This window comes from Peromyscus leucopus, chromosome 10 (assembly GCF_004664715.2).
Source record: "Peromyscus leucopus breed LL Stock chromosome 10, UCI_PerLeu_2.1, whole genome shotgun sequence".
Lineage (NCBI taxonomy): Eukaryota > Metazoa > Chordata > Mammalia > Rodentia > Cricetidae > Peromyscus > Peromyscus leucopus.
Genome location: NC_051071.1, coordinates 42,235,635 through 42,259,242, shown reverse-complemented (window position 1 = coordinate 42,259,242; position 23,608 = coordinate 42,235,635). Strand labels below are relative to the sequence as shown.

Sequence of the window (23,608 nt, the reverse complement as noted above, 5' to 3'; positions counted from 1 at the left end):
TGTTTGCCAGAATAAACTAAGAAGAGGACTACACAAACTTTTGATAAAGAAATAGAACAGCTGTTGGGCAGTGTGGAAAAATATTTTAAAACTCCAAAATTAAAAAGAAATCACAAGACACACAGTCCATAAATCTAAAAAAAAAGTGAAAGAGTTGGAACTTGGAACTTAAAAAAGGAAGGCTTTTTCAGTAGAAGCGACTTCTCAGGCAACACGCACCTGGCATGATTTATTGTGTAACGTATATGGGACAATGTGAATTGAATTAGACAGTGGCTAAGCTCTGTGGCGTCCCTGATAATCTCTCAGGAAGAAAAAACTCGTGGTCATGCCCTGCAACACGTGGCCCTACAGAACACAAGCAGAATGCAGCAAGCCTTTCCTCTCACAAGACTTTGAAACTAAGAATCCAGTGTAATTTAAATGTGCAGGCTACTAAACACTTGATAATCCTAAAGATTTTCCATAAATTTATTTCTCTTAAAATAGTTCAATTATTTTGCACTGAAACTATATATTTTGGGGCATAAATTGAGGCTGAGCAACCCTTAAATTAACGGTTAAATATGTCTCAAACCTGTGAAATTTATGACCATTCCATATTAATGACTATTCAACAGTTATTATTCATGGCTTTGTTACTTGATGAAATCTTAACTCTTATTTTGAGTTATGCTGTTATCCATGAAGATGGTCAAAGTCAAATTAGCTAGTAGCTTTTACAAATGAATTATATACCTGAAAACTATTTATATAACTCTGGCACATTAAAAATAAAACAGCAACAAGTAGAAACACATCAGAAATAAACAACCCACACACCTCAAACCTGGCTTCTAGACCTAATTTGATTGTATAAGCCCATGACGTTTTTGGCAAGATCCACACTTCTGAGGCTCACTGTCTGAGACTTAGAATGGTAACATGAGATTTTTAGGAGCAAAATCATGATGTGAAAACTATTTTAATAACAAAAAAATATAAAGTGATAATAATAGTTAGCCAAAAGTCTTCATTTAAGGAAAATAATACCATATGATCATTTTTGAAGTTATCTCCACTAGGAAAAAAGTATGTTTCAAACTAAGTAGAATTGTAGGGTAACATATGGCTATACCTACATTAATTTCCCAGTTTAATTACTTCAGTAAATGAAGCATTAGACAGCAGTACAGGAAAACACAGATTTGGAATAGGACACACCAAATCTTGCCTTGGCTGAATAACAGTTGTGTTAACACAAGGCAGCAGTTACTCAACCTCCCTACTATAACCTTCTCTTTTCAGCACAGCCCAGGGTTCACATTCAGAGCAAGCAACCGACAGCACAAACAAGCGCTCTATACACTGAATACTCATAAGAATACTTAGATTCTTGGCCCTGCTTGGTAATTGACTAATTCTGAACAAGTCTCCCAATCCTCATTTTGCTTCTCAGTTTTTCAGTCAATAAATGGCCAAGTCAGAAAAATGAGATAGCATTAGGGACACAGAGGTTCACAGAATGTATTCTGAAGATGAAAGAAGAGCCACAGAACAAGAAATACAGGCAGCTTCCTGAATGGAAAAGGAAACAGATCTTCCCATACAGGCTCCACTAGATTCGGCCCTGCAGACATTACAGAGTGATGATGAATCTACATTTATTTATGCCACCACGCTTGGAGTAATTTGTCTCTGCATGTCTGAGGGTTTCTACTACTGTGAAGAGACACCAAGTCCACAGCAACTCTTATAAAAGAAAACATTTAATTGGACCTAGCTTGCAGTTTCAGAGGTTTAGTCCATTATCATCACAGCGGGACATGGTGCTGGAGAAGGAGATGAGAATTCTACAATTTGATCCACAGGCAATAGAAAGTTAACTGTCTCACTGAGCGTAGCTTGAACATAGGAGACCTCAAAGTCCACCCCCACAGTGACATACTTCCTCCAACAATGTCACACCTCCTAACAGTGCCATTCACTATGAGCTTATGGGAGCCAATTACATTCAAACTACCCCACTGCAGGAACAGGAAATTGATACACATGCATGCCATGAGATTCTTCTATAATCCTCTCTTCTCCAAAGCATTGTGAAATGTCTGAAAGCCTACTCCATCCTATTTTGAGTAGCTGGGTGGAGGAAGCAGACATCAGGAAGGACATCTTTGTAGATTACTTTGAAGATTTTAGAAGATTATGTTCTAAAGCTATCTAACAGGTTTCAAAGGAATGACTAATAGAAATCCTTAACATCTGTAGCCTTTGGCTTTACAGAAGCCCAAAACGAGATGTCCTTTCTTTTACTAGGTGACATTTGAAACTCAAACTTACTGCAGGTACTAATAAACACCTCAAGTGAACTCTAGGCAACAAACCTAGCATGACCTATGATGCATGGAGGAAGAAACATGCTGGCAACTTCACCTTTCAGTTACCACTTTGTTATATTTAAAATATGAATTCATCAATGCTGAAAACATTTTACTAGCTGAGGAACAGTATACAATGAAAATAAATGCAGATACAGAAGATGGGACAAAACAAAAGAAAAAGAAAACACTGGCCCTGCTCCCCTGAGTAGCAATAGGAACACCTTCTTAAAGAGTGATACCTGCGCCGTGGCACACGCCTTTAATCCCAATACTCGGGAGGCAGAGGCAGGAGGATCTCTGTGAGTTCGAGGCCAGCCAGGGCTACAGAGCGAGATCCAGGAAAGGTACACAGAGAAACCCTGTCTCAAAAAACCAAAAAAAAAAAAAAAAAGGGGGGGGGGGGGTACCTGCTCCAGCTCCTGCTCTGCATACTGGCGTCTGCTCAGCTCACACTCTGCACCTTCCCTCAGCTCTCTCAGGCGACAGGCCTCCTCCTTGGCGTAGTTGATTTCATCCATCATTTTTCGCTCTAGATTTTGCTTTTCTACAGCAACAGTTCTGTTTTCTTCCTGTGCCTTTTCAAGTCTTAAAGAACAATAAATTTTTAAAAAATTCCTCAAGTATCCAGAATTTCACTTTTATGAAAAAAACATTGTTTCAAACAACATCATACTTTTTAAAATCAGAATTTAATAGTATTTCTATTCATCTTAAATTAGCATAAATACCCAGCAACCTAATGTTTGGCTATTTTTTGTTATTTTGGGTTCAAAAGACAAGGACTGTAGAAAACAGTCTCTGCAATGATACTGTCCAGAAACTTGTAAATATTCAACTACATTCTACCTTTCCTCTGATCTTCTACACATTTATTCCCAAGTTGTAATTCTCTAAAATACAAAATGAAATGAGTATTTATACCCAATATGAACACTAACCCAAAATAAGTGTTTACATATACTCTCGGGTATCATTTTCACCAGATATATTTGCTAGTGTGACTAACAAGAATTAAGCCTGGTTTTAGTAATTCATTTTGTCTTATTTTGTTTTTCTGAGACAAGTTCACGTAGCACAAGCTGACCTTGGAGTCACTAGCTATACAGCCAAAGATGACCTGAAGTGGTCATCCCAGCTCTACCTCCAGGACCCCCAACACCAGCCACCGCGCCCAGGCTGAGGGAGATGCTTCAGTTACCTCTCTTGTAAGTCCATGAGACTTTGCTCTGCAGTTTGTAGACTCTCTAGGTCTTTCATCATTTTTGCAACATGTTCCTTTGATGTCTTATTTTGTGTATATGCAAACCAACACCCCCCAACACCAATTACTATGGAAATTGTGAGAATAAAATCCTTCATCCAGTTATGAGGTGGGCCTGTAGGGGAAAAAGCAGATAGTTAATTTTTGAATGCAACATAACGTAAATGTACAGAAAAGCAGATATCCAAAGCAAACAAAACTAAACATCTCCATCCCCCAGATACAAATTCTAGCCTAATAAAATCAAAACTCTCTTCCAACAGTCAGTATGCTTATTTTCCAACAATCAGTATGCTAACTAAGAGACGGGACCTGCAGAAAGGCAGAGAAAAACCCACGTGGCCACGTCAGGCCTCATTTCCAATGCCATGCTACTGAGAGAAGCCCCGGCAGAGTAAAGAGGGCCATGACTTGCTTCCATTTTCCTCAGTCAGGCCAGGTCACTAACAATGAGACACAAACTAGATAACCAGTCATTCACCAAAAGGCACTTTCCCAAGTATGTATACACAACAAACTGTGCTCATCAGTGGACCGTGACGTTGGGGGACATGCTACCCACCAAACAGACATGACAGTGTTTTGTTAACCCACAGGGAAGTGTGGGGGAAGTTGCTGCTTACACCTCAAGAGTTGAGGCCAGGAATACCCCAGCACCCTACAACTGACAAGAAGCCTCTTCCCCCATACCCTCTACTAGTCACAAATACTATCCACTACTCCACCATGTACAGAGCTGAGAAGTCCTGGGTGTACATAGCTAGCTAGTAATGTGGGTCAAATGGCCATCTGTTTGAGATACAGGAGTTAGGAGGAGGGAAAGCACAGGAACCTTCTTCCCTAGCCTACCATGCTATGATGCCAATGCAGCCCTGCAATATAAGGCAAAAGGCACCAGGGCCACTGTCTTCAGGAATATAAAACATAGAAAAGCCTCTACTCAAGTACCATTTTAACCTAGCCCTGACTGTCAATATACACCAACTTTCCAGGGACCAATTAGAAGAGATATACATGATCTCTAATAAAATACAATGTTGTGTTTTAATGCTCCAAGGAAATATAATTTAGAGTGGCAAACTGCCTGTCCTGGTTAGTTTTACGTCATCTTGACACAAGCTTATTAAGTCATCTGAGAGGAGGGAACCTTAACTGAGAAAATGCCTCCATAAGATTGAGCTGTATGCAAGTCTGTAGGGCATTTTCTTAATTAGTGTTTGATGTAGGAGGTCCTAGTCCACTGTGGTTGGGGTCATCCCTGGGCTGGTTATCCTGTGTTCTATAAGAAAGCAGGATGAACAAGCTATGAAGAGCAAGCCAGTAAGCAGCACTCCTCCATGCCCTGATTATCAGCTCCTGGCTCCTGGTTACTACCCTGCTTGAGTTCCTGTCCTGACTTCCTCCAGTGATGAACAGTGATGTGGAAGTGTAAGCTGAATAAACCCTTTCCTCCCCAAGTTGCTTTGGTCATAGTGCTTCATCACAGCAATAGAAACCTTAACTAAGACATTAGCTAAACACATAGTGCTCCTGCCACAGGACATTCTGCAACTTCCTGTGGGTGAACTCTATGGAAATCTCAAGTGGCTAACAAGTCCAGGATGCATGCGTGTTTGTCTCTATGCTAGAGAGTCTCAGTGTTCCATATTTCCAGAGCACACACCCTCACCTGCCATGCAAAACATGCACTGCAGGCAGCTACAGTCTCAAAAGGGATTGCTTAGATTTCTGCTTCCAACCAAGAGGTTCAGCTCAGGCTTCATTTCAACCAGGAGCCCTATTCTCTGACTCTGAAATATAATCTCCAGGAATAACAATATGCAGATTCATCAGTCCCAAATTCCAAAGCACTACACACTAGAGAGTTGAATAAAAACTCCTTTAACATGTATCTTTTCATTTGACCACATTAGTTTTTGTATGAAATCTAGCTTGGGCATTACACTGTGGTACTTGCTCAGTCAAATGGTAATTCTACAACAAACATATTTAAAAGGTAAATACATCATCAATTTCTGAGCTGGTTTGCTTATTAAAATGCATGTTTAACAATACTTTTTGAAAACAATTTGATAATACTATATTCTCTAGATATGAAGCACCTTGTTCCCAGATAGATACAGGAAGCATTCCCAACCAACGGCAGGTAGACCAAATTCTCTACCTCTAATTCTTGTTTCCACTAATCAGCTCATGGGAAAAAAACAACACTTCACAGAAAACAATCACCTAGTGGATTCAGAGAAGGAATTAGGACAAGGAACAGAGTTCAGGGGTCCTGGGCATTTTCAGCAGAGCTCCACTTCCTCTCTTATAATGCCCATCAGCTCACAAAGGAATTCAGACTGCTTTACCAACTGCTCACTTAGCTCCAGCCAAAACAGAATCATGATCAAAGTCAAGTGATCGGTGAACCACTCTCTTCAGCCTTCAATAAAAGAGCCCACCTCAATCAGTATCAGAGATACACTCCAGAATCCAGGGAGAATAACATTAGTTTCCTAATCTATATTCTGCAAAAGCCATATTCCCTGTATTAATTTTGACATTCCTTTTAGGATTCTGAACAATAAAACAGAATTCTTCTAAAATATATACTGTTCAAACACTTCCTCCAAAAGCTTTCAGAAATTTTATATTAAATAAACATAATAAACTTCTCTTTTGGGGAAAAAAGTATTCCTGTCCAGGTTAAAAATGTTTAATAAAAATGTGACATAACACATTCCTTTTCAAACCAATCAAATAGCAGTGTCCACTTTGTGTTCCTTCTAAAGATTTGAGGGGTCTTTACTTCTGATCCATATCTTCAAAGTTCTTTTCCTGGTGGCTAGGGACTCTGTTAGGACTTACTACTGGTGCCATCAAAAGTTAAACTGCCGTGGTTCTTAAGGATGAACATCCAGCTGAATTAACATCAACAGTCACAATAACCCAACATTTTAAATCTAGAAATCCGAATGATCACCTAGCCAGTTTCATAGCTTTTTACATTAGTAACTACTTTTGGAAATTCACATTTTTGTGGCAGAGAAGCTCATCTTATAAGCCGTATTTCCTTCACGGTTAGCAAGTGGCTCTCTTCTTGGTGGTCTGCTCCTCTCCAGTCTCTGTTTTCTTCAACAACACAGGGATGGGCAGACTACGCTACTGAATCACACTGAATGAAAGAGATACTAACGTGTCAGAGGCCCAAACAAAACCACATCGAGTGCTTTGAGCTGAAGTTTCTGTCTGTGACTCCGGTCGCTGATTTTCAACTGGGAAATCATAAATGAAGTTTCATGAACTGCTATCCTGTACATAGAAAAAAAAAGTTCATATGTAATAGACAAAGTATTTCTACTATATAAATTTCAATGCATAAGCAATATATTTACTACTTCACACGGTGATCACTGTTGAGAACTCATCTGTATTAAAACACACTACTTCAGAAACCCTTTCATAACACTTAGCCACTGAAAGCCTTCCTTGGGCTAATAACTGTCTTGCTATATTGATGAGCTGCTGTTTTCTAAAGTGACTTTCTATTGTAACTTGCTCTAACTGAGAAATTTATAAAACTGAAAGTATTTTATAATAATCAACAAATGTCAGCATTTTCAAAAAGGAAAATAAAATAGTTACAGGACTTACTAAACATTTTTAGCAGATGTTAAAAACAGTTCTTACTTTCGGAGCTTTTAGTTAGCAGTGCGGAAAATGCTCTTACCACACTCTTAGTGTTTAACTGCTTGAAACAAACAAAGCATGCTAAAAACCTAAGTGGAAGGCAAAAAGCCTTCTTGGATAGGTTGAGGGGTGGAGGAATTCATGTAATATACAGTTCTTGAGTGAGTTAGGAGGTAGAGGCAAGAGAATACTCAGAAGCTTGGGGGCCAGCTAACCTGGTATGTGCAAACACTAGTAAAAAGAGGCCCTGTCTCAAGAAGGTGGAAGATACAGATCACCAGTTGAGGTTGTCCTCTAATTTCCACATATGCTGCTGGGTCATCTACATGGACCCACACTCATGCCACAAACATACATACGTACTATATATGCATGCACAAAGAATAAAACTATAATAAGAAAACAGATACAATTGTTAAAAGAAATACATTTATAGTATTTCCTTTATACCACCAGGCCCAGAATTATCATGTAGGTTCAGAATTGAAAAGTGGCATCACCTAAAACATACTTCTCAATGCATGGAAAAGCCCTCTGGGTAACTACTGACCTGGGAAGTGTTGTTCCCTTCACATTATTATCCCTAAAATTCTTCTCATATTGCGGGAGTTCAACAAATTCTATCAACCACTGCAGGGTATCCTCAAGGGTCCAATTATGAACTGCAAAACAGAAAAGAAGGTATATTTTAAAGCGCACCATTCTCAGAATTAAAACCCTGTACACAGCTATAGAATTTTAGCAGAAGCAAAGATGGGAGAATAAATCTTCAATTAAATTCAAATACTAAATTAGTACTAAAATAGTATCTAGCACTCTATAGTAAACTAAAATATTGAGACACACACTTGCTCTTCCTAAGGACATAGGATCTAAAACAGAAGAAACACATAAAAACAACTAAGGCAACTAGTAGCAAAACTAATTCTAAAATAAGCATTAATACAGAGTTTTTAAAGGATGAAATAATCCATGTCCCTGGGTGTTGATAACTTACCAGATATAGATTTAACTGACACTTCCCCTAGCCCATCAATGCACATAACACTGTGAAATACCCTTGGAGAGCCAGGTCCAGCCTAAGCATCACAAGTAAGGCAGTGAACAAGATGAGGGAAATGTCTCTCTCTGTGGAAGCTAAGTGCCTCGGGCAAGCATTCAGGTGGGGCAACTTAGAAATAAAGGAAAGACAGGGGAAAGGTTTAAATCATGTGAGCCATTAAGGAAAATGGGGAAGGGGAAATTCTCACACAGAGAAGATAGGAAAATAAGCCCTCTTAATTGACTATATCAACTAAAACCTAAAATAAAAACCCAAAGAATTCTGAAAATCTGAGAGAAAAATTCAGAATTCTGAAGGTCTGAGATAAAAACACCCCAACCAGAGAGGAATGCTAACATTCAAGTCTTCAAGAATGGATAATCCTTCTGGGTTTGGGTGGGTTGTTTTTTTTGTTTGTTTTTTGTTTGTTTGTTTCTTTGTTTGTTTTTGAGAAATAGGCAGAAGTTAGAGGGAAACCCTATTAGGAAAGACTGGATTTGAACACAGGCAAACTCAGCTCAGAACCTTGCTCTGCACTACTTTGAAAGTAACAACTAACAGCGAAGCTATAAAGAGGAGAGAACCCTAAGCATCAAGCCCGGTGCTTCGTCTGCTCAAAGAATTCAATAGGCTACGATGAGTTTCTTCAAGGGAAGGCTGTGAGTGGGTCTGAAAAAAGGAGTTGCGTAGTTTCCACATGTAATGTGAGGGTTTGGGCAAACTGTTTCTAGACTGCACAAGAGGGCGGACAGCACTGCAGATGACAAGGAAGCACTGAACGCAGTGCTGTGAATCCATTGCTGCACACACGGATCTAGGAAAAGAGCATCCTAACAAAGCATAGAAAATTCTGAATTCACATTTGCATGCAATGTTTTCACAGTCTGCCTTTTTCAATATGTGATCTTTAAAGAGAAAAGCTTGAACAAATCATAACGAATAAAAACTTTATTTTAAAACTGTATTGCTAAGTGGCAATTTTATACTGAGACAAAGCTGTTTCTCATGTTCTCTTTCTGATAGCACTGTCATAATGCCTGTATATGGGCCTGAGGCTGCTGGATCCATGGAGCCTAACAAACGAGGCTACCAGCCAGGAGCCCGGACGCCTCCCGCTGAATCTAATCCAGTCAAAGTAGGCTTTTTACACGAAGGCTTCTTCCTTCTGGGATGACTGCATGAGAACTGCCCCATCTGACTGCCAAGAACCCAGAGCACAGCTGCACTGCACACACCCACACAAACTCTAAGCCAGGGAAACAGGAGAGGATTCTCCCTGGCTTTTCATTTTCAATAGCAGATGATTCGATCTAAGCGATCCAGCACATCAAATACTGCCCCAGTTCCAAGGAGGACAGATTCAAAGGAAGAAAATCAAATAAAAAGGGGATGAAACTGCCCAGTCCTAACACTACTTCACCTCGGTAGACAGTTGTGGTGGTTCTAAAGTAGCTTTGCTTGTAATACAGATGTTTCCTTATGAATGTACAACACAACCTAACACAAGACAGAGTTACTCGAGGGAGAAAACTCACTTCCCACTTGCTATCTGGGTTCCTTAAGATGCCTTGCAAATACCTTTTCTTTTCTTCTCAAGACCAGGACTTGGGTTTTGTATTAGCATCCTCTGCTCCTAAGACTGCCTGTCTTTCAGTCCTCAGGACAACTCATTCTTACCCATTTTATCTTATCATCTCCTGTATTTGGTTAGCCTTCCTTTCTTAGCTAAAATTTCAACTCTTTGTAAATCATTCTGAACTTCTTTTCCCCCACAGAATTTAATTAATTAATTATCTATAAGAAAGGGAATTCTTTCAATATCTGCTTATCCCACTAAAGGATGAGTAAGTTCCTTGCTGACCACTCTATGCTAAACATTCATGCACTAATTATTTGTTGGGTGCTACATAAAAATGAAGTAGATCAGATTTAAAGGGTAAGTACTATAAAAATCTATTCATGTTTCAATGAGGAAATTAACAAAGGCTTGTTTGCATAAGAAATCCTCAATGTCAAAGAGCTATCTGAGGCTACCCCATCCCTTCTGCCCACCTGCAACTGAGCTATCTAAGGCTATCCCATCCCTTCTGCCCACCTGTAACTGAGCTATCTAAGGCTATCCCATCCCTTCTGCCCACCTGTAACTGAGCTATCTGAGGCTACCCCATCCCTTCTGCCCACCTGTAACTGAGCTATCTGAAGCCACCCCATCCCTTCTGCCCACCTGTAACTGAGCTATCTGAGGCTACCTTTCCCTTCCTCCCACCTGTAACTGAGCTTCTTCATGCTGCACAGCTGAGCCGCACCTACACCAGAGGGCAGGCAGGGAAGGACACACATTTTTTTAAAAAGTACTTAGCAATTTAGTTAGGAATTGCTAACAAAGTATTTTTGTTCAAAATTGTGGCAAGTGCTATAGGTTGATTGTCTCGGTGGTTTTTACAACTAGTTCCAACACTAAGCAAGAGAACTGTGGGATGGGAAGAGACTTCTGTCAGCTGCACAGTTCAGCCAATCACAGTACCATCACTGTGGACTCTTTAACGCGGCTTCGGTTTTAAATGAGCAGACTAATGACAGGGCTAAGCCATCTTTAAAATCCTGTCTTTACGACTCCATTATAAGAAGAGAGGGCCGCTGTCTGAAGCACAGCAAACTAAACAGTCAACGGAGAACACCTCATTACAGAATGGCAACAGGGAAAACGAATTCTAAAAAAGGACACCAATAAAAACTGTTGCTAACATTAACTATTTACTACACACCAAATTTATGAGTGGCATTTCACACGGACACTGCAGCAACTCTGAAGTGAGCACTTTACTCCCATGCTGAGCCTACACTTTTCTCAAGGTAACTAAAACTCTTAATTAGGTATAACGAACCTGTAAATGGCCACAGGAGGTTGCAGACCAAGCTGTTTGGAGAACTGCTGACCACTGTGCTGCAGCTTCCCCTAGGCCCCTCACGATCGGCAGCTTTTTAATGTGCTGTGTCCCTGTGTCCCTGTGTCCCTGTGTCCCTGTGTCCCTGTGTCCCTGTGTCCCTGTGTCCCTGTGTCCCTGCCACTCTTCCACTCGGAACAGCTTTCCTTTCTTCCCTTTGCCTGCCTTGTCCTTACTCTTGACTCCAGACATTCTGCCCGTCGCCCATTTCAACACTACAACTACCCTCCTTTTTGGTCTTTCATCGTCTGTACACGATCAGCCATGAGCTAACCACACACATGGAACTGTCCTCAACCAACCTGCTCCCTGGATGAGGAGTCGAAGACAACAGGAACTTACTCTTTAAAAACAACAACAACAAAAGTGGTTTGCATTAATTACTGTGTGTGTGTACACATGTGCAAGTAAGTGTGCATGTGTGTGTTTTAGGTGTGGAGGTAAAGAACAATTTTCAAGAGTCAGTTATCTCCTACCGATGGGTTTCAGGAATCAAACTCAGACTTGGCAGCAATTCCCTTTACCTGCTGAGCCAACTTGTCAGCCCAGGAATGTGTTCTTTTATTAAAATGGCATTCCTTTAATTAAGGGATTTTTGTTTTAATATGCACCTACACATCCATTTTCATTTGAACCTATAACTATAGTGAAATGTAACTGTTATCTCTAAATTCTATAGAGACACCTGGCCAAATGATCACACATATGGTCACAACTGTTGTAGACTACTATTTTAACTATGTAAAGAAGTGTTACATTTGTTTAGGCCTCAGAATATTACTTTAGCTGTGTAAAGCTATGCTACTTTTGTTTCTGCTGCATTTGTTTAATGATGGAAAGATGTGCTGCATTGTTCCACCTTGCCTGCCTAAGGCACCTGATTGGCCTAATAAAGAGCTGAATGGCCAACAGCTAGACAGAGAAAGGATAGGTGGGGCTAGGAGGCAGAGAGAATCAACAGGAAGAGAAACCTAGGCTCAAAAAGAAGAACAAGAGAAGGAGGAGAGGACGAGAGAAATGCCTGGGGCCAGACGCCAGCCAGACGCCAGCCAGACGCAGAGAAGCACTGAAAGTAAGATATACAGAAGAAAGAAAGCTAATAAGCCCCGAGGCAAAAGGTAGAGAGAAACAAGCTAACTTAAAAGCGCTCACCAGAAACATGCCTAAGTTAGGCCAAGCATTCAAAACTAAAAAGTCTCTGTGTCCTGACTCGAGAGCTGGTTGGTGACCTAAAAGAAAAAGCCTGGCACAATTAACACTTGAGATACTTTTTCTTAGAAACTTAATGCTAATAGTAAACAAGTGCAGAATGTGATCAACCAGGAATCTACTACAAGTAGTTGTCTCAGTGGACTTGTGGATGTCCACAGAATGTCAGGTATGCATGGGGCTACTGAAGTATATTACGGCAGGCAGTGATATGAAAGCTCAGGAGAGTTATGTGAATTTTTCATAATAGAAGCCATGCCTGTACATGAGAAGAAACACTCTAACAACCTGAAAAGAATATGTCAAAGAGCCAGTAGACTTTCTTGACTTTTTCTTTTCCATTTTGTTTTTTTTTTTTTTTTTGGGGGGGGGGGGGGGGGCACGGAGGAGAACAGTGTTTCTGTCCTGGAACTTGCTATGTAGACCAGACTCACAGGGTATGCCTCTGCCTCCTGAGTGCTGGGATTAAAGGCCTACAACAGCACACTTGGTGAGGGCTCTGAAGAGCAAGAGTGTTAGGAAAACGGCTGGTGAACAGAAGCAGAACTTCAGGAAAGATGGAGCTCTGATATAAGATGTCGAAGGGCAGACATCTGGAAATTAAAAACGAGACTTTTTTGCTAATAGAACAATTTCTGTAGTTCCTCAGTTTGAAAAAATGAAATAAAAAACTGTGTGCTTCTGTCCCCTCCTACTCTCCACTTGCCAGTCCTACCATAATGGAGCTATTTTGGAACAGCACATGAAAAAGATGAAAACTAGGCCTATGAAGCAAGAGCTCTTTGAAAGCAGTCGGGTTCAAGAAATAAGAATTAAGAGATAGGAAGGGGGTGGATACATTCATCAACAGAGGCCACTATAGCCCCGACTGAAATAGCCCTCTAAGAAAGACATGAATGATGCACAGGGACACAACCAGGCTTACAGCTAGGTTAGAACTAGACGAAATGCTCTAGCTGGCAGAGACCTCTGCCCCTGAATTCCTATGGTACTTCCTGCTTCTACAGAATGTACAGCATATGAGCTGTCTTATTTTGCTAACTCCCTGCTAATATCACGTGCCGTACTATGTTGTGAGCTTCCATACTACACGAGATAATATTATACTCCAACATAAAATTACCATTTAAGTTCAATGAGTGTGTAACATTCTTCCTTTAAAGGAACCGGTTTTCATTTGAATTGTCTACTTGTGACCCAGGAGTTATAATAAAAGTAAACACTACTACCCTCAGACTATTTCATCTCAAAGCAGCCTGGGGGAATCCTTGGTTCTAGAAAAGATCCCTGAGACCTCGAACATAATAGAGACACCAATTTATAATTGTCAGTTGAAAGGAGCATAAGAAAAGGGTTTTGTGCTTTTGGCCCATTCCCCGGCTTAAGTACACTTGATATACAAATCAGTATGGTGTGAAATCAAAAGTTTAAAAGAATAAACTATGCAAATTACTTGTTCCTTTCATCCATAAAAGGCAATCTTATAAAGCCAATGCAGTCAGTACCCTTAGCCACACTTCCATAAATTACATACCTAAAAAAAAGTTTACTGAATATAAATTTTAAATTAAAATTTTAGTTAATGCTGGTTCTCCAAATCTTAAAGATGTTCATAAAATCACCCAAATACTAATAAAAAATGCCCTCTAATCATAAAGCATTTCTATGTGTAAAGATATGTTGATAGTTGACTGTGCTAAAAGATTCTCATGGCTTAATTCATGAAACTCATTAAACTATGAAGTAATATTATAGTATATATATCAAAATTATATAGATATTATATCCAGACGTAGTATTATAACTTTGGTTTATAGATCAGGAAGCTGTAGATCAGAGAGTTTAAACAATTCCCAAATTCATACTCCAAATAGATAGTGTATATGGAACCAAATTTACTATAGGTTTTAAAGCTCAAACTACTGAGTATCATATTCTTCCTCCTCCCTAAACCCTTCTTCATTTTGAGAAAAATCTCAAAGTACAGCCAAGTTCGGGGTTGGCTGAAGCAGAGCTTGACCAGAACAGATGCATAATTCTGCATTTAATTTTCCCTAACTCTTAGCTGCTGCTGCAGCATAACCTTACAGTTACACATGATTTGTGCTCTCAGGGTTAAGAAGTAACTGGCAGAAGAGTTATTTCAGACAGATCCACTTCTGCTGACATTATATAGAACAATGGATAAGTGCTGTGAAGCTAAATACACTTTTTCAATTATATCATGAAAACAACCTTATAAAATACCAAAAGGTTCGTAAGGGCACCAGGGAAGAGAAATCACAAAAGAAATAATATTTAATGTTGCCTAGCATAAAATGTTCTGTGCTCTGTGTTTTGACATTTCTATAAAAGTCCAAAGACATGATGGCTTGAAAAATGAAACATTAGCATGTTTACAACAATATTCTAAAAGGATGTACTTATACAGAAGTTATCGCAATTCAATTTCAAATGGAGACTTTCAAGTTAGAAAGCCTCAAAAGTTTTCTTTACAGAGAGCCATTATGGGGTTAGGGAGAAATCTGGTCCAGTGAAACTCCCAGGAAACCACAAGGACGACCCCAGCTAAGACTTCAAACAATATTGCAAGAGTGCCTGAACTGGCCTTCCCCTGTAATCAGATGGGTAACTACCCTAATTGTCATCATAGAGAATTCATCCAGTACCTGATGGAAGCAGATGCAGAGATCCACCGCCAAGCACTGGGCAGAGCTCCTGGAGTCCAGCTGAAGAAAGGGTGGAGGGATTTTATGAGCAAAGGGCCCCCAAGATCATGAGGGGAAAACCCAGATAGCTGACCTGAGCTTGTGCTAGCTCACAGACTCTGGATGGACAGCTAGGGAGCCAGCATGAGACCGACCTAGGTCCTTTGCATCTGGGTGGCAGTTGTGTAGCTTGGTCTTTTGTGGGGGCACCAGCGGTGGGACTAGGACCTGTCCCTGAAGCATGAGCCGGCTCTTTGGAGCCTATTTCCTATGGTGGGATGCCTTGTTCAGCCTTGATGCAGGGGGGAAGAGCTTGATATGCCATGCCTGTAGATTTCCAAGGGAGACCTTACCCCATCTGAATGGAGACGGAGGAGGAGTGAATGGGGATGTTGGGTACAAAGGAAGTGGGGGGAGGGAACAGGAGCAGAGGAGAGAGGCGAAACTGGGGTTGATACGTAAAATAAAATAAATTTAAAAAAAAAACTTTAAAAAAAAAGTTCTGTTTGCACTGACAGACATAACTTCTCACAGAAAACTTTAATTACCCTAAAATGTAAAAAGGTGGGGCTCTGATAATGACATTTTAATTAAACATAAGCTAAACGTGAGAGAAGCAACATCTTCCGAAGGGTGGAAGAAGCTCCAGGCCTAGTCCACCTTTCATCAGTTGGCTTCATGGACTATGTACAGTAGTCACTTGTGAGCGACACTCCTAACAGCCAGCTGCCCAGACAAGGTTTCTCTTTAGAACGGGGCCAGAATGTGAATTCTTAGCTGCACATCAATCAGCAGGACATGTCTCTGACATGGATTAAATCCCTGCATCATGCTATATTTGGACACCTAAAGCCATGCCCTGTACTTGGGAAGTTCAGATATTAGTGGTTGTGCTAATACTTTTAATCATGTATTCCTTGCCTTGCATCATGTAAGAAATGTGTAGAACTTTTTAGAACACAAAATGACCGTTAGCAAATTTCTGGATATTTAAAATTTAAAAACTATCGGGATATTCTGTTCCCAACAGCAATTCCAGCTATACAGGGCTTTGTAACCTTTTCTTACTATAAACGGATATCTTACAATTATTTAGACTATGTACATTACCAGTGGTTACTCAGAGTTCAGTTCCCTGCACCTGTATCACATGACTAACAACTGCCAGTCACTCCACTTATGGGACTCTGCTGCCCTCTTCTGGACTCCATAGGCATTGACAAGATATGGCTTTCTATTTTTTTTAAGGCTATTTCATATCAAATGAAATAATCTCTATAAAGATGGGCATTGTTTCCTTTACCTGGATATTCTCAACATGTCAACAATTGTGAAGTACTTAATAAATGAGGAGTTGTAGGTACATGAATGAAAGACAAATGACTCCATTAAACAAACAAGACAAACAGGAAGAAGTCAACCTTGACTGATTTGTTTTAGAGGTATTTCTAGATAAAGCTACAAATTTCTTCTAAAATGTGGTTTTCTGTCATGAAGTAATGAACACGCTATTTTCTAAAAAGCATATTAAGCAAAAAATTATGTTTTTAAGTAATAATAGCTTTAGAAATGTTTGCTTTCATTTTCTGTTGCTTTCCTTCTTTTTTCTTTGAATCTTAAAAAAAAAAAAAAAAAAAGGCTTCTTTGTGAAAACACAATAGCAGACGATGCTGGTGTAACTAGAGGGCCCAGAGGACCTGGAGGCCCAGGATTAGGAGGCTTCCTCAGATTTGACTCTTAGAGGTAAGGCCAAAGACAATGAGTAGATCCCCTATCACCAAGCTGGGCAACCTGGTTACATGAAGATCTAGTCCCTAGAGAAGAGATACCTGCTCTCTCTGCCCAGTAAAGTATACAAGATTATTGACTTTTCCCTGGGAGTATCCTCAAAAGACCAAGGTCAAGGCTTTTGTCACTATTAGGGTATGGTGATGTGAGTGAAAATGACTCTCATTAGGAGGTGTGGCCCTGCTGGAGTAGGTGTGACCTTGTTGGAGGAAGTATGTCACTAAAGGTAGGCTTTGAGGTTTCAAAGCCAGGCCCTGAGTCACTCTCTCTTCCTGCTACCTGCAGATCTAGATGTAGAACTCTCAGCTACCTCTCCAGCACCATGTCTGCCTAAATGCCTCCATGCTTCCGGCCAAGATGATAATGGACTAACCCTTGAACTGTAAGCCAGCCCCAATCAAATGTTTTTCCTTTATAAGAGTTGCCATGGTTATGGTGTTCCTTTACAGGTATAGAAACCCTAAGACATGTAGATTGTAATGGGCATGCTGGTCTTGATGTTAAGTGTTCCAAGAAGGTAGCCACTGCCATCCAAAGGGCCAAGCTTTCCATCATCCCCGAGGGAGAGGCTACTGGGGAACAAGACTGGTCAGCCCCACACTGTTCTGTGGAAGATGATAGGCTGCTGTGATTCTATGTTAGTGCATCTCATCCCTGCCACCAGAGAGACTGGCATCATCTCTGCTATTGTGCCCAAGAAGCTGCTGCTGATGGCCAGTACTGATGACTACCACACATCAGCCAGGGGCTACAATACCACCCTGAGCAACTTTGCCACCTTTGACGCCATCTCTAAGACCTACAGCTACTTAGCCCCTAATCTCTGGAAAGAGCCTGTGTTTACCAAGTGTCCTCATCAAGAATTCACTGACCATCTTGTGAAAACCTATACTAGAGTCTCTGTTCTAAGGACTCAGGCTCCAGTTGTGGCCACCACATAAGGGTTTTATACAAGAAAAATAAAGTGAATTAAGTCTGTTTAAAAAAAAATATGTATACAGTCAACTTGGTATTTGTTCCCATAGCAAATATTTATCAGGTACACAGTAATTAATATTAGGTGCTGGACAAATAAAATACTGGAATCCAAGAATTAACAAGACTATCATAGAACATAATATAATAAAATACATTTATTTTTGAGGAAGTCAAACACCCCCCACTCAAAAAAAGGGAGAAGAAAAAAAGCCCAATTAAATCCTTCTTTTAAAGGCCAGTAAACTAAAGGAGTAGAAATAGAACTTTCACTGCTCAGTATTACATTTGACATTCAAAACCTGAAAAAATAATAATAATAATTTTGTTTTCCTTAAAAATTGAAAACCCCACCAATCCCAATGACAGAAATATTCTCAAGTAAGTTTTACTCACAAAACTTCTGTCTGATCTCCAACTACATAAGACTTTTTCTAGTACATTTAGCATTTTAAAATCTAGTAGTTCGAAAATATTTTTACTTGGTATGGAATGTTTTCTAAGTTAGGTTTTGTTTAGTATATATAGTCATGGTTTAATGTTTTTGTGGCAAAAACAACTCTTAGGAAAAATTCCCTCAATTCTGAGTAGTGGCACAATGGTTTAAATATTAAGCTACTAAAGAGGCTCATTCACAGAGGACCTTTGTCAGCAGCTCAAGAGTTAGTTACATAAGACATGCAAACTATGAATAGTGCTTCAGTCAAAGTAAATCCACACTGACAGACTCACTTACCCAAAGATGCTGAACAGTGCCCTCTAAGGCTTCCTCCAAGTTTTCTCCAAATCTCAATAATCTTTCTATTGCTTGAAAAGAAAGTTACTGCTGACCAGCACCTCTGTGATGTGGCAATGGGATAGCAGCCCTACGATGGCAGAAGCCCACACAAGGCAGGGTCTGGAGTGAGGCAGCAGCAGCAGTCTGATGGGGTCAGCAAAGGAACTATAAACAGGGAATGAGTAAGCAGACATGCTGGGGATAACAGCCTATCTACTTATTATCAGTGAGGAAGAGGCAAATAGCGAAAAGTTCAGTTAAAATCAACTCAATAGTGTTGGGCTGAAATTAGAAATATAAATTATCAGTGTGAACTCGTGGTTTTTAAATAAAGAAATATGTACAAGCTGTAATGTTTAAGTTTGACCATTGAGAAATCTAAGAATAAAATTCTAGTAGCAACATTCTTGCTAAAATCTCAACTTCTAAATACCACATCAACTAAAGCTATCAGTGTCTCTAAACTGGCACTGAGAAATAATATGATGCATCTATAATACCTTCTCAGGTCAAAAAAGGAAGAGTTCAAGAATGGAGGGGTCACTTAAGGTTTACTAAAGCCAGCATAGAAGACCACTTGCCAACACTGGGCATCTGAGCATCAAAATAAGACTGACAAAATGAAAACCCACAGAATAAAAAAGAAGAGTATGGCAGTATGAGCAAATACATGCAGAAGATGAGTCTTCTAAGAGTCAGTGAGATGCTGTGGTTGATCTTTTCCCAGGTGCTATTTCCAAGACATGTCTATTATCATCCAGCATCCTCACATGACAAGATGTTAATAATGCACTGTTTAAATCTCTTGCAGTAGGATGCCAACTAATAAACAGAAGAATGATGGAATCGGAAAAACTGCCATTTGGCAATTATCAATATAACAGTTAATCCAAGAAAAAAAATCTAAAGGACACTAAAAGAAGTGGGTGAAAATGCTATGAGGAATATGATACTTTTACACAGTTTTCAAGTTACAGCCTCAGAAAAAGTATCGTAACAGGGGCTGGAGGCATAGCTTAGCAGGCAGAATCCTTAGGTAGCATGCACACAGCCCTGAGTTCAATGCCCAGCACTGTATAAAACTGAGTGTGGGGGGCTGGAGAGATGGCTCAGCGGTTAAGAGCACTGGCTGTTCTTCCAGAGGTCCTGAGTTCAATTCCCAGCAACCACATGGTGGCTCACAACCATCTGTAATGGGATCTGGCGCCCTCTTCTGCCATGCAGGCAGAACACTGTATACATACTAAATAAATCTTTAAAAATAAAATAAAATAAAACTGAGTGTGGCTATACACACCAGAGCTACATAGCCAGTTTGACACAGGTCTGGACTACATGAAAGCCTGTATCAAACAAGAAGGAAAATCTCATGGAAGAGAGATGGAAGTCCACGTACAAAAGTACAGTAGACACTATCTACAGTAGTGACCAAGGTGAAACCACTGGCATTGAAGCAAAGCTGGCGCATGTGCCACAAAAGAGGATGTAATGAAAAAAATCACTGACATGACAATCCATCCAAAATGCATAACCTGAGCATGTAAACGTGACAAATAAATTCTAATTTAGGAACAAAAAAATGCTACAAGATGGCATTTTTTCAGATGACTAGCCAAAGTGAGAAGGGTATAAGATACAAAGGAACTCTTCCAGTCTGAAGATTGCAGACACACACTGGTTATTGTGCATAATCGTGTACTTTGTAGCTGTAAGTCATTATTAGGACAAATATCAAAATTGAAGCAGTGGTGTTATCTGGACAAACAGTAAATGGGAATTCTTTTTTTCTGGTTCTGGTAACTTCTCTAAATTTGACTTACCTCAATTATGAAATTGAAATTTAAAAACAAAAGTTTTCTTATGTAAATTTAAAAAAACTCTTAATTTTTTTATCTTGTGATTTTCTTGAAGCCAGTAAGCTAATTGTTTTTTGTTTTTGTTTGTTTAGCTGTTCTGGAACTCCTTATGTAGACCAGGCTGGCCTACAATGCAGAGAGATCTGCCTGCCCTAGCTTCTGAAGCTTCTGGGATTAAAGCCATATGCCACCACACCCAGCCATAATGGTAATCTTTAACACTGACAACAAGAATAACAAATACAGAGCCCTAATTAGCTCCCAAGTACTGTTCTCACTAACCCTCAGCACAGCTAAGTGAGCGATTGCTACTAGCTGCATTTTACAAATGGGTACAAAGGGAACCCAGTGATTAAGTTACTCACCCTAAGTTACAAATTGAGAGAGCGTTATATGGAGATCTGAATATAGGAAGTAAAGCCAAGGCTCTCACTCACTTTGGGATATTGATCTTGTCTATTTAGGAAAGGGGGAGAGTCTGCAATTAGTAATGAAATGGTGAAAGGTCTCAAAACCTATAGTAAGTCAGAATTCATTTAGAAATAAGTTGAGAAGATGTAAGATGAAAATACCTAATACTAGAAATCCTGTACTATAGGTTTATGGTATTTATATAAAAAAATCACTATAAAAGCAGCTCAGATAATTTCAACAGTTTAAAGAAAGGCTGGTTCATGACTTTGCAGTGAGGAATAATCTGTAATTTAAAAAGTCTTTTTAGGAACATAGTGATTACATGTGGTTAAATTACTAAAACATCTCGTATTTACTTTCAACTTTATGGGTTGGAGCTGAAAACAATCTCTTTGTGCCTGTTTCATATTATTTTCACTGTTCTAATTGGCTGCTTACTGATTCCCAAATCTACACTGTATTTCTTAGTCTTCTTGTGACTAGCTCTAGGAATTTTATTTTCTCTCTCTCTCTCTCTCTCTCTCTCTCTCTCTCTCTCTCTCTCTCTCTTCTCTGCAGGCCTCCAGCTGTGCCAATGAAGAAGAAAGTAATCTGCTCTCTTTGCTGAATGTGTTGGAGATGAATTAATATGATCTAATGAAATATAACTCAAAGCTCTATTTAATTATATAATATTCCTTCTTGTAGTCAACAAGCCATGCAAGCAAAACACTTTATTACCTAGGAATTACTTGTTGCAAAGAAACTGTCAACAAACTAAAATTGACCTCTAAGTCCTACCTAAAAGACTTACTTGTAAAATAAATTTTTAAACTCTAGACAAAGGCCTATTTTTCATGCCTTTAGCCTAAACAAAAGCTACTAGTGTAAGTACTACACAATACCATTTTTCAGAGAATGCTGATCCTTGCTTCCCATTAATATACAGAAAAAGACTGTTCACAATGGTGTCAAATTGGTTTATGAAAAGATGCTAACAAGATCCTCCACTAGATCATACTGAATGTGAAGAGAGCTAATAAAAACTATGTCAACTATTATTTTATAGTAGCATGGGACAGAAAAGTACTGCTTCTCCTAGATGTGACAGTAGAAGGATGTTACTTTTGGATATTTCAACAATACTATCCTAGAACTAGACAAGTTTTTGATGGCTTTGTAAATTTCAGGTATACTGATGACTACGGTGCTAAATGTCCATCCTGGAGGAGCCTCACTGGGAAAATTCAACAGTAACCCAGATCCAATTCTCATATAAATGAAGACAACACTATTAAAATGTCCTTCATGTTCATGATTTGAAACCATAATAGTTTTGGCATCTTCGTAATGAATGAAGTATAATAAATAAAAACTGGTATTCTATGAATGTTTAGGTATTATGAAAAGAAACATCTATCCTTCTAATGTACAAATATTTGGAAGACATCTCTCTGTCAAGATTTCCAAACTAATTCAGTGTACACAGTGTCCCTGAGTTTTATACCATCCCCAATTTACCCTTTTCCTTCTGCAGTGATACTGGGGAAAGTGGCCATGCCTGTAATTCCAGGGCTGATGCAGGAGGCTATCAGAGGGCCAGCCAGCTACACAGTAAAACCCTCTCTCTCAAAAGTAAGTTTTTCATTATTTAAATGTGCCCAGTGAACTCGGGTAAACTCAGTCAGTTTTGTCCTGTCACAGTACAAAGTACCAGGCAATACCTAAGAAAACTGTATTGTAATAGGTAGGTAGGGTTTTTGTTTTTTTTTTTTGTATGTGTGTTCATTTGTTTGTTTATAATTTCTGGAACTGCATTAGCCCATTTCAAAACAATTGAGATTTAACAAAATACTACATTATTTACTAGTGTGTTTACTGTTACATCATGTAATCCATGGTACCAGACCCACCCTACACCCACACTCAAGCAGCCTCTGGGGCAGTCCTCTGTCTGCCCTTCTCAGTCTAGCTGCTCTTGCAAATTTGGCTGTAGGGCTGGATGCTGCTAGGTACTCCGTTTCTCTGCCTTCTGATCATCTGAGGGAATGAAGTAGGAAGAAGTAACTAGAAGACCTCATCATGGAGATAACAGTCATCAGTTTGGATTTGACTTCCTAGAATTTTTCTAACTAGCACAAGCAAGAAAGATGCCTACTTCCCTTTGGTCATCATCCTCGAAAAGGCAAGCCAACAGAGACCAAAATCCATAGAACTAGCCTCTAGAAAGCAGCCAATAAAATCCCAACTTATAAGACCGGCATGGGAAGTCTAATTATATACCTGCACTGTCCAACTCTGTAAGGGCTATTTTTCAATTAGATAGTTCAGTCTTCCTCCATATCAATTACGACTGAACTGGATCATCCTATTAATATATAAAAACACTGGAAACCCTCTCATCGTAACATTTTAAAAAGATTTTTATTCATGGTTATGTGTGTGAGTCTGAGCATGTGCGTGTGGATTACATAGTCTAGAAGAGGATGTTGGATCCCTTAGGGCTGCAGTTACCGGTGGTTGTGAGATACCCAGCTAGGCCATCTCTCAAGCCCCACAATTTTCTTCACCTCGTGTCTGCCTTCTGGAATCAGAACCCCATTCTCTATGCCTCCCTA

General features: G+C 39.6%; 1 protein-coding gene across 1 annotated transcript in view; it reads right to left on the bottom strand.

Annotated features, from left to right (window-relative positions):
- Stim2 (stromal interaction molecule 2) overlaps positions 1–23,608 on the bottom strand; it is a 126,137-nt gene that overhangs the window by 12,832 nt on the left and 89,697 nt on the right. The window contains 4 exon segments of the mRNA XM_037209035.1: positions 2,768–2,945; positions 3,559–3,736; positions 6,803–6,918; positions 7,847–7,958. Coding sequence (XP_037064930.1) covers positions 2,768–2,945; positions 3,559–3,736; positions 6,803–6,918; positions 7,847–7,958 — 584 coding nt within the window.